General features: G+C 39.0%; 1 protein-coding gene across 1 annotated transcript in view; it reads left to right on the forward strand.

Annotated features, from left to right (window-relative positions):
• Window positions 1-3,711: 3,711 nt before the first annotated feature.
• The window catches only part of DNAJC1 (DnaJ heat shock protein family (Hsp40) member C1), a 224,913-nt gene continuing 215,893 nt past the window's right edge, over window positions 3,712-12,731 (forward strand). Inside the window, exon 1 of the mRNA XM_059404194.1 lies at window positions 3,712-4,264. Coding sequence (XP_059260177.1) covers window positions 4,052-4,264 — 213 coding nt within the window. The 5' untranslated portion in view covers window positions 3,712-4,051. The remainder of the gene's footprint in view (window positions 4,265-12,731) is intronic.

Below are 12,731 nucleotides of genomic sequence, written 5' to 3' on the forward strand. Positions count from 1 at the left end.
GTGATAATCTTCAAATTGTAGAAGGTGAGAGAAGAAAGAAATTTTAACATGGATTGCGTTGTGACACACTGAAGTCTATGTAAAGCGGAAAACCTCATTATCTGAAAATACAAGGCTACTTCAGTGTAAGACAATGACCAGTGACTGTTTAGTGACTAAATCATTGAATGTGAATATTTCCCTTCCTTTTGTTCAATAGAGTCACATGCTTTTAATTAGGTATCTATTGTACAACCTTAAGCTGGATTTAGCCCCCAAATTGTGAATGATTTATAGAGTTGGAACAAAAAATTAAACTGGCTTTGAGAACCAGTCATTATTTTGTAAAGATAGTCTTGTCTCCTACCATCTTGGGCAAGCCAGTGATTGAATAAATTTCTGGTGAAGTGGACAATCACTGCCTAAGTTGAGTAACAAATGACTTAAAGATAACATTTTTTTCTTAAAGATTTCATTTATTTATTTATTGAGAGAGAGAGAGCGTGAATGAAGGGAGGGGCAGAGGGGAAGAGAGAGGGCCGAGCAGACTTGGTGTAGCGTACAGAGCACAACACCAGGCTTGATCTCACATCCCAGAGATCATGACCTGAGCTGAATCCAAGAGTTGGACACTCAGTGGGCTGAGCCACCCAAGCACCCTTAAAGATAGCATTTAAACATTTAAGAATAGGTAAGATTTATTTTGGAAGCTTTAATACAAGGTAGATGGAGACGTCCCATAAAATAATAGTAACGTTTAAATTGCAATTACTATATACCAGGCACTCATTATCTCACTGAGTTCCCACAAGGACCTTTAATTTTGGAAGTAATATTACCTTAATTTTACAGATGAAGAAACTGTAAGAGAGGGATCACCCTATAGGAGATCCAGGTGGTAGAGCCAGGATTCAAATTTAATCAGTCTGCCTCTAGAATCTGTGCTCTTATATACTATGAGATTATTCAAGTTAATAGCACATTATTTGGAGAAATGAAAACTATGTGTCAGCTTTAAAAAATATATTTATTATTTACAACATGGAGAAAATCTGTATTTATGAGGACCTTAAAATGGTTAAAATTCAATACAATAAATAAATTAAAAAGAAACTACTTTCTAAAGAGGTGCTGCCCCCAAACAGTATTTTCCTAAACTTTGTCAGTTCAATATAAGTTTGTGAATAGTGTTTGAATAAATAAAATTACTGAGTGATAATGTTTCATTAAAGAACATTAGAACTTCAAGTCCTATATTTGAGAGTTACAATGGAGCAAAAGAGAAAATTTCAAGATTTAATGAGAGCCAGATATTTCTAAATCTTAGGATGAATAGACCTAACCACAAAACAGCAATTTTAAGAAAGGTTTGGATTTTTACTATAATAAGTATTATATTCAATTCTGTTAGTATGGTTAAGTCTGATCTATCCCAAAGTGAGGAATAGACTACCAGATGGCTTCTTCTTCTTCTTCTTTTTTTTTTTTTTTTAAGATTTTATCTATTCATTTGACAGCAGAGCACAGACAGAAGGAGAGGGAGAAGCAGGATCCCCGCTGAGCAGAGACCCATGTGGGGCTTGATCCCAGGATCCTGGGATCATGACCTGAGCCAAAGGCAGACACTTAACTAACTGAGCCACTTAGGCATCCCCAGATGTCTTCCTTAAACCTCTTTGAGTTCTACTGGTCCATGAAATTACCAGTGCTCTTTCACAATCACTCGCAGAAAGTAAGGGTCATTATGATGTTCAAGTTCATGTACAACAAGTTCATCACATAATCTTTATGTGGAAGACCCATCCAACAACCTAGATCTTTCTGCTTTCCTCATTGCCAATGGTGCATTCTTAGAAGATATCTTAGTCACACACTCACACACACACACACACACACACACACACACACACACACCAGCTTAGCCACACACTATCAAAGTTAATTAGGTTTAGACAAGGTCATCATGGTGGAGCTCCTATTGTGGGATTCGTGCCCTTATAAAAGGAAACACAGATCTCCATAGACCTCTCTCACTCTCTCTTTCTCCCTCTCCCTCCCTTTCTCTCTCTCCTCCTCACTTGCCCTAGTCTTGCCTTCCTTGTAAGGGTACAGGAAGAGGGCTCAGACTTCCCAGCCTCCAGAACTGTGGGAAATAAATGTCTGTTGTTTAAGCTACCCAGGTCTATAGTATTTTTTTGTAGCATCCCTAGAAGATGAACACATCCCTGTTCTTTGAAAGGTAACCCTCAGGATCAAATTAAAATGTGATGAATTCAAGAATATACACTGTAAAGCAAGATATTCTTGCATTCATTTATGACTATTTAAAAATATTTTTTAAGTTCTATAATAAAAGGATTTCTTAAGATTCTTCCTAGGGGGCGCCTGGGTGGCTCAGTGGGTTAAGCCGCTGCCTTCGGCTCAGGTCATGATCTCAGAGTCCTGGGATCGAGTCCCGCATCGGGCTCTCTGCTCAGCGGAGAGCCTGCTTCTCTCTCTCTCTCTCTGCCTGCCTCTCCATCTACTTGTGATTTCTCTCTGTCAAATAAATAAATAAAATCTTTAAAAAAAAAAAAAAAAAAGATTCTTCCTAGGTACTATTTTTCTAACCTTTATCAAATATAATATATACTTACTATAAGAGTGAAAATAGTTTTATCATTCTCCCATTGAGCTTAACTTAACTCCTATTAAGCTTATCTTCCCAAGATGGGAAAATTTTAATGTAAAATTTTAAAAACTGGGCCAGCACCCTGAGTTATACAAGCATATGTTCCGTTCTACTTCCTCAAAAAGAGTAGGGAGTCAGGGAGGAGAAGTGTAAGACGCCTACAAAGAAAATACAGTTTATGCGAGAGAAAGCAATAGTGGTAGAGGGGAAAATTAAAACATACGGAACAGAAGCACTGTAGTACAAGGAGGTAAGACAGTGGTGGGAAGGAGGAAAGTTTTAAGCCTAAATGTCTTTTAAAAACATTTCATTGGGGCACGTGGGTGGTTCAGTGGGTTAAGCCTCTGCCTTCAGCTCAGGTCATGATCCCAGGGTCCTGGGATTGAGCCCCAATCAGGCTCTCTGAGCAGAGCTTCTCCCTCTCTACCTGCAGGCCTCTCTGCCTACTTCTGCCTACTTGTGATTTGTCAAATAAATAAATTTAAAAAAAAAATCTCATTGGGAAAGGAAACCCAATTGGAAGTGGGCTAAGGTGGATAAACTGCACTTCCTTAAGACCGTGATTGCATCACCATTATGCATTCTACCAAGCTGCCTATTCAATGGTATTATGCCTATGAAACTTAATTTAGAAGTATACTTTCTGTGTTGGTCCGAATTCCATTTCCGCTTCACCTCTGCCATAAAGGACACTCTAGACCACTCACCAGTTATGCCCTTTTCAGGCGTGAGTTCAATTCTTCCTATATCTTTATGTGCTGACAGTATAATATAATGTTTGTAAACAGGCCATAAATCAGTGTTAAGATAAGCCCATGTTTTCACTATGGGGGAGGAGAGTAAGAAGGTAGACGTTTCTAGGGAAATTTTTACTTGGGATGTTTTAGGTACGCGCATGATTCCACGTGCCTTAATCTGTGTAAATAAACGTACAGCTCCTCAGTGGGTGCCGGCGACAAAAACGCATTTCTCCGAGGCCGGGATCTGGGGCACCCGGCTTCCCTACTTCCGGCCCCGCCCACCGTCCCGCGGTTGCTAGGAGACGTGATGTCACCGGAAGAGAGGCCTGGGATAGGCTGAGGCGAGGGGAAGCCTCTCCCCCTCTGCAACCTCAGCGCCCGGCGCTGGCTTTACAGCTGTTTTTAGGCCTGGGGGTGAGGGTCTGCGGAAGGTGGACCTGGCTGCCGCTCCGCCCGCCCACCCGCGGCTGCGTTCGCCCGCTCCTGCCGCCCTAGCCCAGCCGCTGGGGGCGGGGGGACGGGGACGCTGGGAGGGCGACTTCCGTGCGGCTGCCAGTGCTTCTGACTGACAGGCACTGTCCCCACAGCCCGCGCTGCCCGCCACGTCCCCGGTCTCGGCCGACGGCACAGCGTGGCCGGTGACCTTTCCGAGCCCAGCGCTATGACGGCTACCTGCTCCCGGCTGGTCCGGCTTTCTCGGCGCCGCTGGCGTCGGCCAGTCCCGTTCCCGCCGCCACCGCGGCCACTGCTGTTGTTGCTGCTGCTACTGGCGGCCGTAGGGCCGGCACACGGCTGGGAGAGCGGAGACCTGGAGTTATTTGACTTGGTGGAGGAGGTGCAGCTCAACTTCTACCAGTTCCTCGGGGTGCAGCAGGTAAGCGGGGCCGCCGGCTCGCCCGAGGGCTGCGCCTACTTGGGCTACTCCGGGGTAGAAAGGTGCGGGTCCGGGCAGAAAGGAGGGGGTGGGGCGGGCTTTGACCCTGTTACCTCCGAGGGAGCCCGGCGCCGCGGCCAGCACCTGGTCATCCTGGGCTCTGGCTGCCTTCCTCACCTGGGCCCATCAGGGTCTCCTCGTAACAGCAGCCGCAGAATTTGCCCCCTTCCCCCCGTTCCTCGTCGCCGAGCTCCTCTTCTCAAGTTCCGGTCTCAGTGACAGGTTGGACGGTGCCACCAGCCTGGGGTGGTGATACCTTCTCTTACCTCTGCCATTCTGGGGAAGATCCTTCCACCCAGCTGTGTTGGAGAAAGGAGGAGGAGGAGTATGGGTAGACCTTTTACACCTTCCCTTTCCTGTCCCCTGAATGTGGAAAGAATAGTCATGGCTTCCCTAAATTTTCACCTACCCAGTTACACTTACTTTAGTTGCTTTCTTGCCTCTTCCTTTCCCGGAAGACCGGGAATGCGTTTTGGTCGGCGTCTGTGTTGCAGAAGTTTTTCTTGCCCTGTACTTTGGACTTGTTAGCCTGTTAGATAGGGGTTTGTATCACAGTTTTGAAATCTGGAGGATCCTGAAGCCTCCACCGAGTTGGTCCTAGAATTAGAGTAAAAGAGGCTCTTAAGTTTTCTGGGCATCGGAGGCAGTTGGGGTGCTGCTACAGGAAGAGAAGCCCAACCAGTAGCACAAAATCGTTTTCTTTTTGTTTTCCTTTCATTTCTTTTCTTTCCTTTTTTAGCCTGAGGCTAACTTGTATAGTTCGTTTGTTGCGCTTTACTCCTACCTTGGGAGTGGTTAAGTGAGGGTAGATATCCAGTCTCTATCTGAAACCTACTGCCAAGGAGAAGATGGCATTTCAGTGATTTAAGGATTATGGGGAGAAAGATTTAGAATTTCACACAATCAGATTGAGTCCTTTAAAAAATGCTTTGAATGGTTATGTGGGTAAAAAAAAAAAATTAAGGCTTACCAACAATTGTCATCCTAGACAAGATATGAATATGATGTCATTCATGACTAGATATGAAATGTACATATTCCCCCCCTATAAACTATCATAAATTTGTATGAACTATTGAGTTTGACACTAAATGGAAATTTACATTTAATGAAAAATAATGGAATATAGCATTGCTTTTACCCCAGCACAATGATTTTAAGAATTTCATTTTTGTAAGAGTTATAAAGTGTAAGCATTTCGCCACTTAAGAGTCTCACCTGCAAACAATTGTGTGATGTCTAGATTCATTATCTTCACCTGGTGCCATTTCACCTGGTGTCACTTGCTTCTCATGGAGACAGAATATACCTCATTTTCAGAGTGAATGATACTACAATATGTGTAAAAATCATTAGTGAAAATATAACTCTGAAGACTTTTGTATCTTTAATATCAAGAATCCTTTTTAGAATTTATCATGATTAAACTCTAGCTAGAGTCTTTTTAAAGATTTTATTTATTTATTTGAGAGAGAGAACACAGGGAAAAGCAGACTCCCTGCTGAGTAGGTCCCTGCCCATCCCCCCACCCCCAATCATGACCTCAGCAAAGGCAGGACAGTTAATGTACTGAACCACCCAGGGACCCCTAGAGAGACTCTCATACATAACTTGTCCAGAGATCTTGAAGGTGCTTTCCAGTTACTCATGGAAAATTAAAGTCTTTTAAAAGAATACAGATATTTAGTAGCAGTAGGTTAAAATTTAGATTATATAATCTAGCTTGCATGTGAACCCTCATAAAATTTTCACTTACAGTTTCATCTAATTTAATTTCAGAGTTAATTAGGCAGTGTGAATAACCAAAGCACTTCCCTGTATGGACAAGGATGGGAAAATAAAGAAGCATAGATGATCAAGAAGATTCCATGTCAAAATAGAATTCGAACAGAAGGATCCAGGAAATCATTTTAATCTGTTTCTCTTACCTAGCAGTGTTGAAATTGGGAGGAATGCCAGAAGAAATTTTATCCTACCCAAGCAGAGACACTGATTGGAACAAGTTGTTTACATTACATTGAATAGTAACTTTTTTGAAAGAATCTTAGTGGACCAGTTATTTGGTAGAGACAAATGCAGCCTCTTTTTGGTTCTTAATGTGTAATTTTCAGGCCAGAGCCAATCAGTCTTTTTGGTGACTATCCAGACATGAGGGATCAGGACAAAGTAAATAGGTTACTCAGAGTTGTTACCTGGCTCTGTACACTCATCAGTTTTGTTAATTCAACAGAAATTTATTTGGTGCCCGCTAAATTTTAAGCACTGAAAATTGACTGGTACCAAAAAACAAAACAAAACAAAAAAACCCCTAGCCTCATGAAACTCACGTTTTAGTAGGGGGAAATAATTGGAAACAACCAAACAAGTAAATATAAGTCAGGTGTTCAGAAAAGGCCTCTGAATGAAGTAAGGGTTGAGTCATGTTGACAAGTTGGGGAGAGCATTCAAGAAAGGCAAATGGTGTATGCTAAACCCTTGAGGTAAGAGCTTGCATGATATTGGAGAAAAAGTGAGGAACCCAGTACAGTACAGTTGAAGCAGGGTGAACCAGGGGTACAGTAACGCGAGATGACATCAGAGTCATGGACCTCGGCTATTATGTATAAGTAAGTTGGGGATCCGTGTTGGGGGTTGAACTGAAGAGGTACATGATTTGACTTAAATTTCAGAATGGTTATTGTTTAAGGAGTGTCTGTATGTCATTAGTTACTTAGTGGGATAATTGATGTAGAATGTAGAGCGGCTCTGGTCAAATTGTAGATTTAGTTGGAACAAAGAGCTGACAGAATTTTACTGATTGTTTGAATGTGGGATATGAAGGGGAAAAAGTTGAGGATAATCTAAAGCTTTTGGCCTCAGTAATTATATAAATACTTGTCTAATTGCCGTTGTTACTACTGAGATGGAGAAGCCTGATCTAGAAGCAGTCCCCATTGAAATCAGAAATTTGGTTTTGGTCATGCTAAATTAAATGTTAAACATTCAAATGGATCTGGAATATAGACGGTCGGTTATATAAGTCTGGAATTATAAGGAGAAAGATTTGAGCTATAGCTATAAATCTGAGAGTCATTGGCACTTAAAAGGCAATTTGAAGCCGCAAAACTGAGTAAGTTTACCAGGGAGGGTGAAAGTAAGAAAAACAGAGGTCTGGGAGGTAAGCCATGGGCATTCCAAACTTTAAGAGTCAGGGAGATGTGGGAGAACCAGCAAAGGCCATGGAGAAAGAACAGCCAGTGAAGTAGGAGGCAAACCAAGAAAAAGACAGTCTCTTTCAAGTCAAGAAAATAGTGGATATTCTTTCCTTGTTGAAGATTTGTCGTATGCTCGTGGGTTCATTCTTGGTTTTCTATTCTGTTCCATTGATCTATGTGTCTGTTTTTGTGCCAGTCTTGATTACTACAGCTTTGTAATATAACTTGGAAGTCCAGAATTGTGATGCCTCCAGCTTTGCTTTTCTTTTTCAAGTTTGCTTTGGCTATTCAGGGTTTTTTGTGGTTCTATACAAATTTTAGGATTGTTTGTTCTAGCTTTGTGAAAAATGCAGTTATTTTGGTACGAATTACATTAAGTGTGTAGATTGCTTTGGGTGATACAGACATTTTAACAATATTTATTCTTCTTATCCATGAGCATGGGATGTCTTTCTATTTCTTTGTGTCATCTTCACTTTCTTTAATCAGTGTTTTACAGTTTTCAGAGTATAGGTCTTTCACATCTTTGGATGGGTTTAGTCTTAGGTATCTTGTGGTTTTTGGTGCAGTTGTAAATGAGATTGATTCCTTGGTTTTCTTTCTGCTGGTTCATTATTGATGTATAGACATGTAACTGATTTCTATATGTTGATTTTGTATCCTTCTTAAGTTCATGTATCAGTTCTAGCAATTTTTGTGTGGAGTCTTTTGGGTTTTCTGCGTAGAGTCATGTCATCTGCAAATAGTGAAAATTCTACTTCCTTCTTGCCAATTTAGATGCTGTTTCCTTTCTTTTTGCTGTGTGTTTGCTGTGGCTAAAACTTCCAATACTATGTTAAATAATAGTAGTGAAAGTGGACATCCTTGTCTTGTTCCTGACCATTGAGGAAAAACTCTCCCCATTGAGGATGATATTAGCTATGGCACTTTTGTATATGGGCTTTATTATCTTGAGGTATGTTCACTCTTAGCTTACTTTGTTGAGGATTTTTATCATGAATGGATGTTGTACCTTGTCAGATGCCTTTTCTACATCTACTGAAAGGATCATATGATTCTTGTCCTTTCTATTATGAATGTGGTGTATCATGTTGATTGATTTGAGAATACTGAACCACCCTTGCAGCCCAGGCATAAATCCCACTTGATCATGGTGAATGATTCTTTTAATATTCTGTTGGATTCAGTTTGCTAGTATTTTATTGAGAATTTTTGCATTCAGGTTCATTAGGAATATTGGTCCATCGTTTTCTTTTTTTGTTGGAGTCTTTACCTGGTTTTGATATCAAGGTAATGCTGGCCTTATAAAATGAATTTGGAAGTTTTCTATGTTTTGGAATTGTTTGAGAAGAATAGATATTAACTCTTCTTTAAGTGTTTGGTAAAATTTGCCTGTGAAGCGATCTGGCCCTGGATTTTTGTTTGTTGTGTGATTTTCAATTATTGATTCAATTTCTTTGCTGGTTATTGGTCTGTTCAAGTTTTCTATTTCTTCCTGATTCAGTTTTGAGAATTTACATGTTTCTAGGAATTTATCCATTTCTTCCATATTGTCCAATTTTTTGACATATCGGTTTTCATAGTATTCTCTTAAATTATGTTTCTGTGGTGTTGTTGCTCTTTTTCTTCATTTGTGATTTTATTTATTTGGGTCCTTTTCTTTTTGATAAGTCTGACCAGGGTATTGTCGATTAATTTTTTTCAAATAACCAGCTTCTGTTTTCATCTGTTCTATTAGGGTTCTTTTTTGTTTTTGTGGGGTTTTTTTGTTGTTTTGTTTGTTTGTTTTTTAGTTTTATGTCATTTATTTCTGTGCTAATCTTTATTATTTCCTTCCATCTGCTGACTTTAGCCTTACTTTGTTCTTCTTTCTCTAGCTTCTTTAGGTGTAAAGTTACGTTGTTTAAGTTGAGATTTTTCTTACTTTTTGAGGTACGCCTGTATTGTAATGTGCTTGCCTATTAGGACTGCTTTTGCTGCATCCCAAAGGTTTTGGGCCACTGTATTTTCATTTTCACTTGTCTCCATGTATTTTTTGTATTTCTTCTTTGATTTCCTGATTGACCCATTCATTTAGTAGTAGGATGTTTAATGTCTTGTATTTGTGGTCTTTCCTAATTTTTTCTTGTGGTTGACTTCATTTTTCATAGTGTTGTGGTCATAAAATGTGCATGGTATGATCTCAGTCGTTTTTGTACTTGTTGAGGCCTGATTTGTGACCTAAAATGTGATCTGTTCCGCAGAGTGCCCCATGTGCACTTGAAAAAAATGTGTGTTTTGCTGTTTTAGGATGAAATGTTCTGGATATATCTGTTAAGTCCATCTGGTCCTGTGTGTCATTAATTTTTTTAAGATTTTATTTATTTATTTGTCAGAGAAAGGGCACATGAGCACAAGCAGAGGGAGAAGCAGGCTCCCTGCTAAGTAAGGAGCCTGATGCAGGACTCGATCCCAGGACCCTAGGATCATGACTTGAGCTGAAGGCAGATGCTTAGCCAACTGAGGCACCCAAGCATTCCTCAGTGTGTCATTCAAAGCCATTGTTTCCTTGTTCATTTTCTGTTCAGATGATGTAAGTGGTGTGTTAAAATTCCCTACTATAATTGTATTATTATCTCTTAGTTTCTTTATGTTTGTTATTATTTTATATATTTGGGTGCTTCCAGGTTGGGTGCATAAATATTTACAGTTATTAGGTCTTCTTGTTGGATCATCCCTTTTATTATGATACTCTGCCCTTCTTCATCAGTTGTTACAATCTTTTTTTTGAAGTCTGGTTTGTCTGATACAAATATTGCTACTCTGGCTTTCTTTTAACATCTATTTGCATGACAAATATTTCTCCGTACCCTCACCTTTGGTCTGCAGATGTCTTTAGGTCTAAAATGAGTCTCTCATAGGTGGTATATAGATGGGTCTTGTTTTTTAATCCATTCTGACACCTTTTGTCTTTTGATTGAAGTGTTTAGTCCATTTACATTCAGAGTAATTATTGGTAGATATGTATTTAGTGCCATTTTATTACTTGTTTTGTCTTTGTTTCTGGAGATTTTCTCTGTTCCTTTCTTTGTTTTGGTCTTTCCTTTGTACTCCAAGAGTCCCCTTTAATATTGCTTGCAGGGCTGGTTTAGTGGTCACAAACTCCTTTAGCTTTTGTTTGTCTAGGAAAATATTTATCTTTCCTTCAATTTTGAATGATAGCCTTGCTGGATAGACTATTCTTGGCTGCAGATGTTTTCCTGTTCAGCACTTTGAGTATATCATGCTTCTCCCTTCTAGCTTGCCAAGTTTCTGTTGAGAAATCTGCAGATTTGCCTTATGCGTCTTCCCTTATAAGTTAAGGACTTATTTTGTTTTGCTCCTTTTAAGATTTTTTTTTTCTTTATCACTGTATTTTTCAAATCTAATTACAATAGTCTTGCTGTTGGCCCACTTTTGTTGATTTTGATGGGAATTCTTTGTGCCTCCTGAATCTGGATATCTATTTCCTTCTCCAGATTAGGAAAATTTTCAGCTATTATTTCCTCAGATAAATTTTCTTCCTCCTTTTGTCTTCTACTTCTGGGACTCCAGTGATACCAATGTTACTATGTTTGATGGAATCACTGAGTTCCCTAAGTCTGTTCTCATGTTCCCTAATTCTTCTTTCTCTCTTTGGTTCAGCTTCATTATTTTCCATTTTTCTGTCCTCTGTGTCACTTATTTTTTCCTCTGATTCTTCCAGCCTTGTGTTCATTGCATCAAACTTGTTTCCAGTCCTAGTTATTGCATTTTTCATTTCTGACTGTTTTTTAAAGCCTTTAGTGGTAAGGGTCTCCCTGAAGTCTTCCTTTCTTTTCTGAAGCCCAACTGAAATGATTACTGTGTTTCAAGTAAATTCACAGTATTCTATTTTAAGAGCTAAATATTTTGGGTTTTTACTTAGAGATTTTGTTGAAGAGCGTCATCAGGACTTAATTAGAAATTTAGTTCAGAATCTGGGTCTCATTCCTGTCCTTGTAAATACTAAGGTAAGGTTAGGATTCATTCACTTATTTAGTAAGTGTTTCTGATTAATGTCATTTCACCAACTGAAATCTGATATATAATTGAGCATGTTGCAAAAGCAAGAATATGCCACTTTCAACATTTCTGGTTAGAATATGTTTTTAAAATAACGTTTCATTATTAGACACCCATTTTTGTGCCAGTGAGGCAGTAAGCATAAAGCTCTGTGCAGCTACACAGCTAATAGTTTGAATTGTTAAAGGTGAAGAGTAATTGTTGAAGATAAGAGTCTAAGATCAAGTATTAAATAAAGAGTATGTCATAATATAAACAGTGGAAAGTGGAAAAGAAGCAATATAAAAATACCACTGAGAGCAAACACTAGAATTCTAAGAGGGAATAATTTCCTTGGGTAAACGAATTCTGGAACACATGCAACTCCTGGTTATACAAGGCACACGAATTTTAAAAAGCTATATGAGACTCTAATGAGCAGTAGTCAAAACAAGTTAAGACCAGAAAGATCATTGTCATTTACTGGAAAGGTCTGAACAGATCATATAGAAATCATAAGGTTCATATACATGCCTATTAAGGAAGCTAGAGACTTCTTACTTCTCGTCAAGAGGACTTTATTCATACCACAGCAAAATGGGTCAAATTATGGAAGCTATCCCATGACCAATTGAAGTTACACACTACCAGGAAGCTTCTCAAATTAGTTATTTTCAGTGATCACACTTTTAGTTAACAGATAAAAGATTAGTATTCATATTCTTTTCTGACTTTAAGTGGTGTTTTTTGTTAATAGCTGGTTTCTAAATTTGATTTAAGGAAGTTAACATGTATGTATAATGTAGGATGGTTGGAAATTGGGATTTTATTTGTTGTTGATCATATCGTATCTTGTATTTTTTTTAGTGGACCTTTTATCAATGGTAGGAAATAGACTTCTTATGTTTAAAGAATTTTTGTTTAGACATTTGATAAAGTTCAAATGATTACCATGCTATGCAATTCTACAATAGTTATACAGAATTAATGTTTTGACTTTTTGTATCATACCTTTGTAAGTAGTATATGAGGTTCAACTTAGAATAAATTAGATTGATCTTCAAATTAGTTATTGTGGAAAGTGTCAGAGGTTTTCAAAAATATTACCATCTTTTAAACTATTATTGAAACTTCTTATTTTGAATCACCTTCAAGCCTGCAGCATATTTGGC

This window comes from Mustela nigripes, chromosome 6 (genome assembly GCF_022355385.1).
Source record: "Mustela nigripes isolate SB6536 chromosome 6, MUSNIG.SB6536, whole genome shotgun sequence".
Lineage (NCBI taxonomy): Eukaryota > Metazoa > Chordata > Mammalia > Carnivora > Mustelidae > Mustela > Mustela nigripes.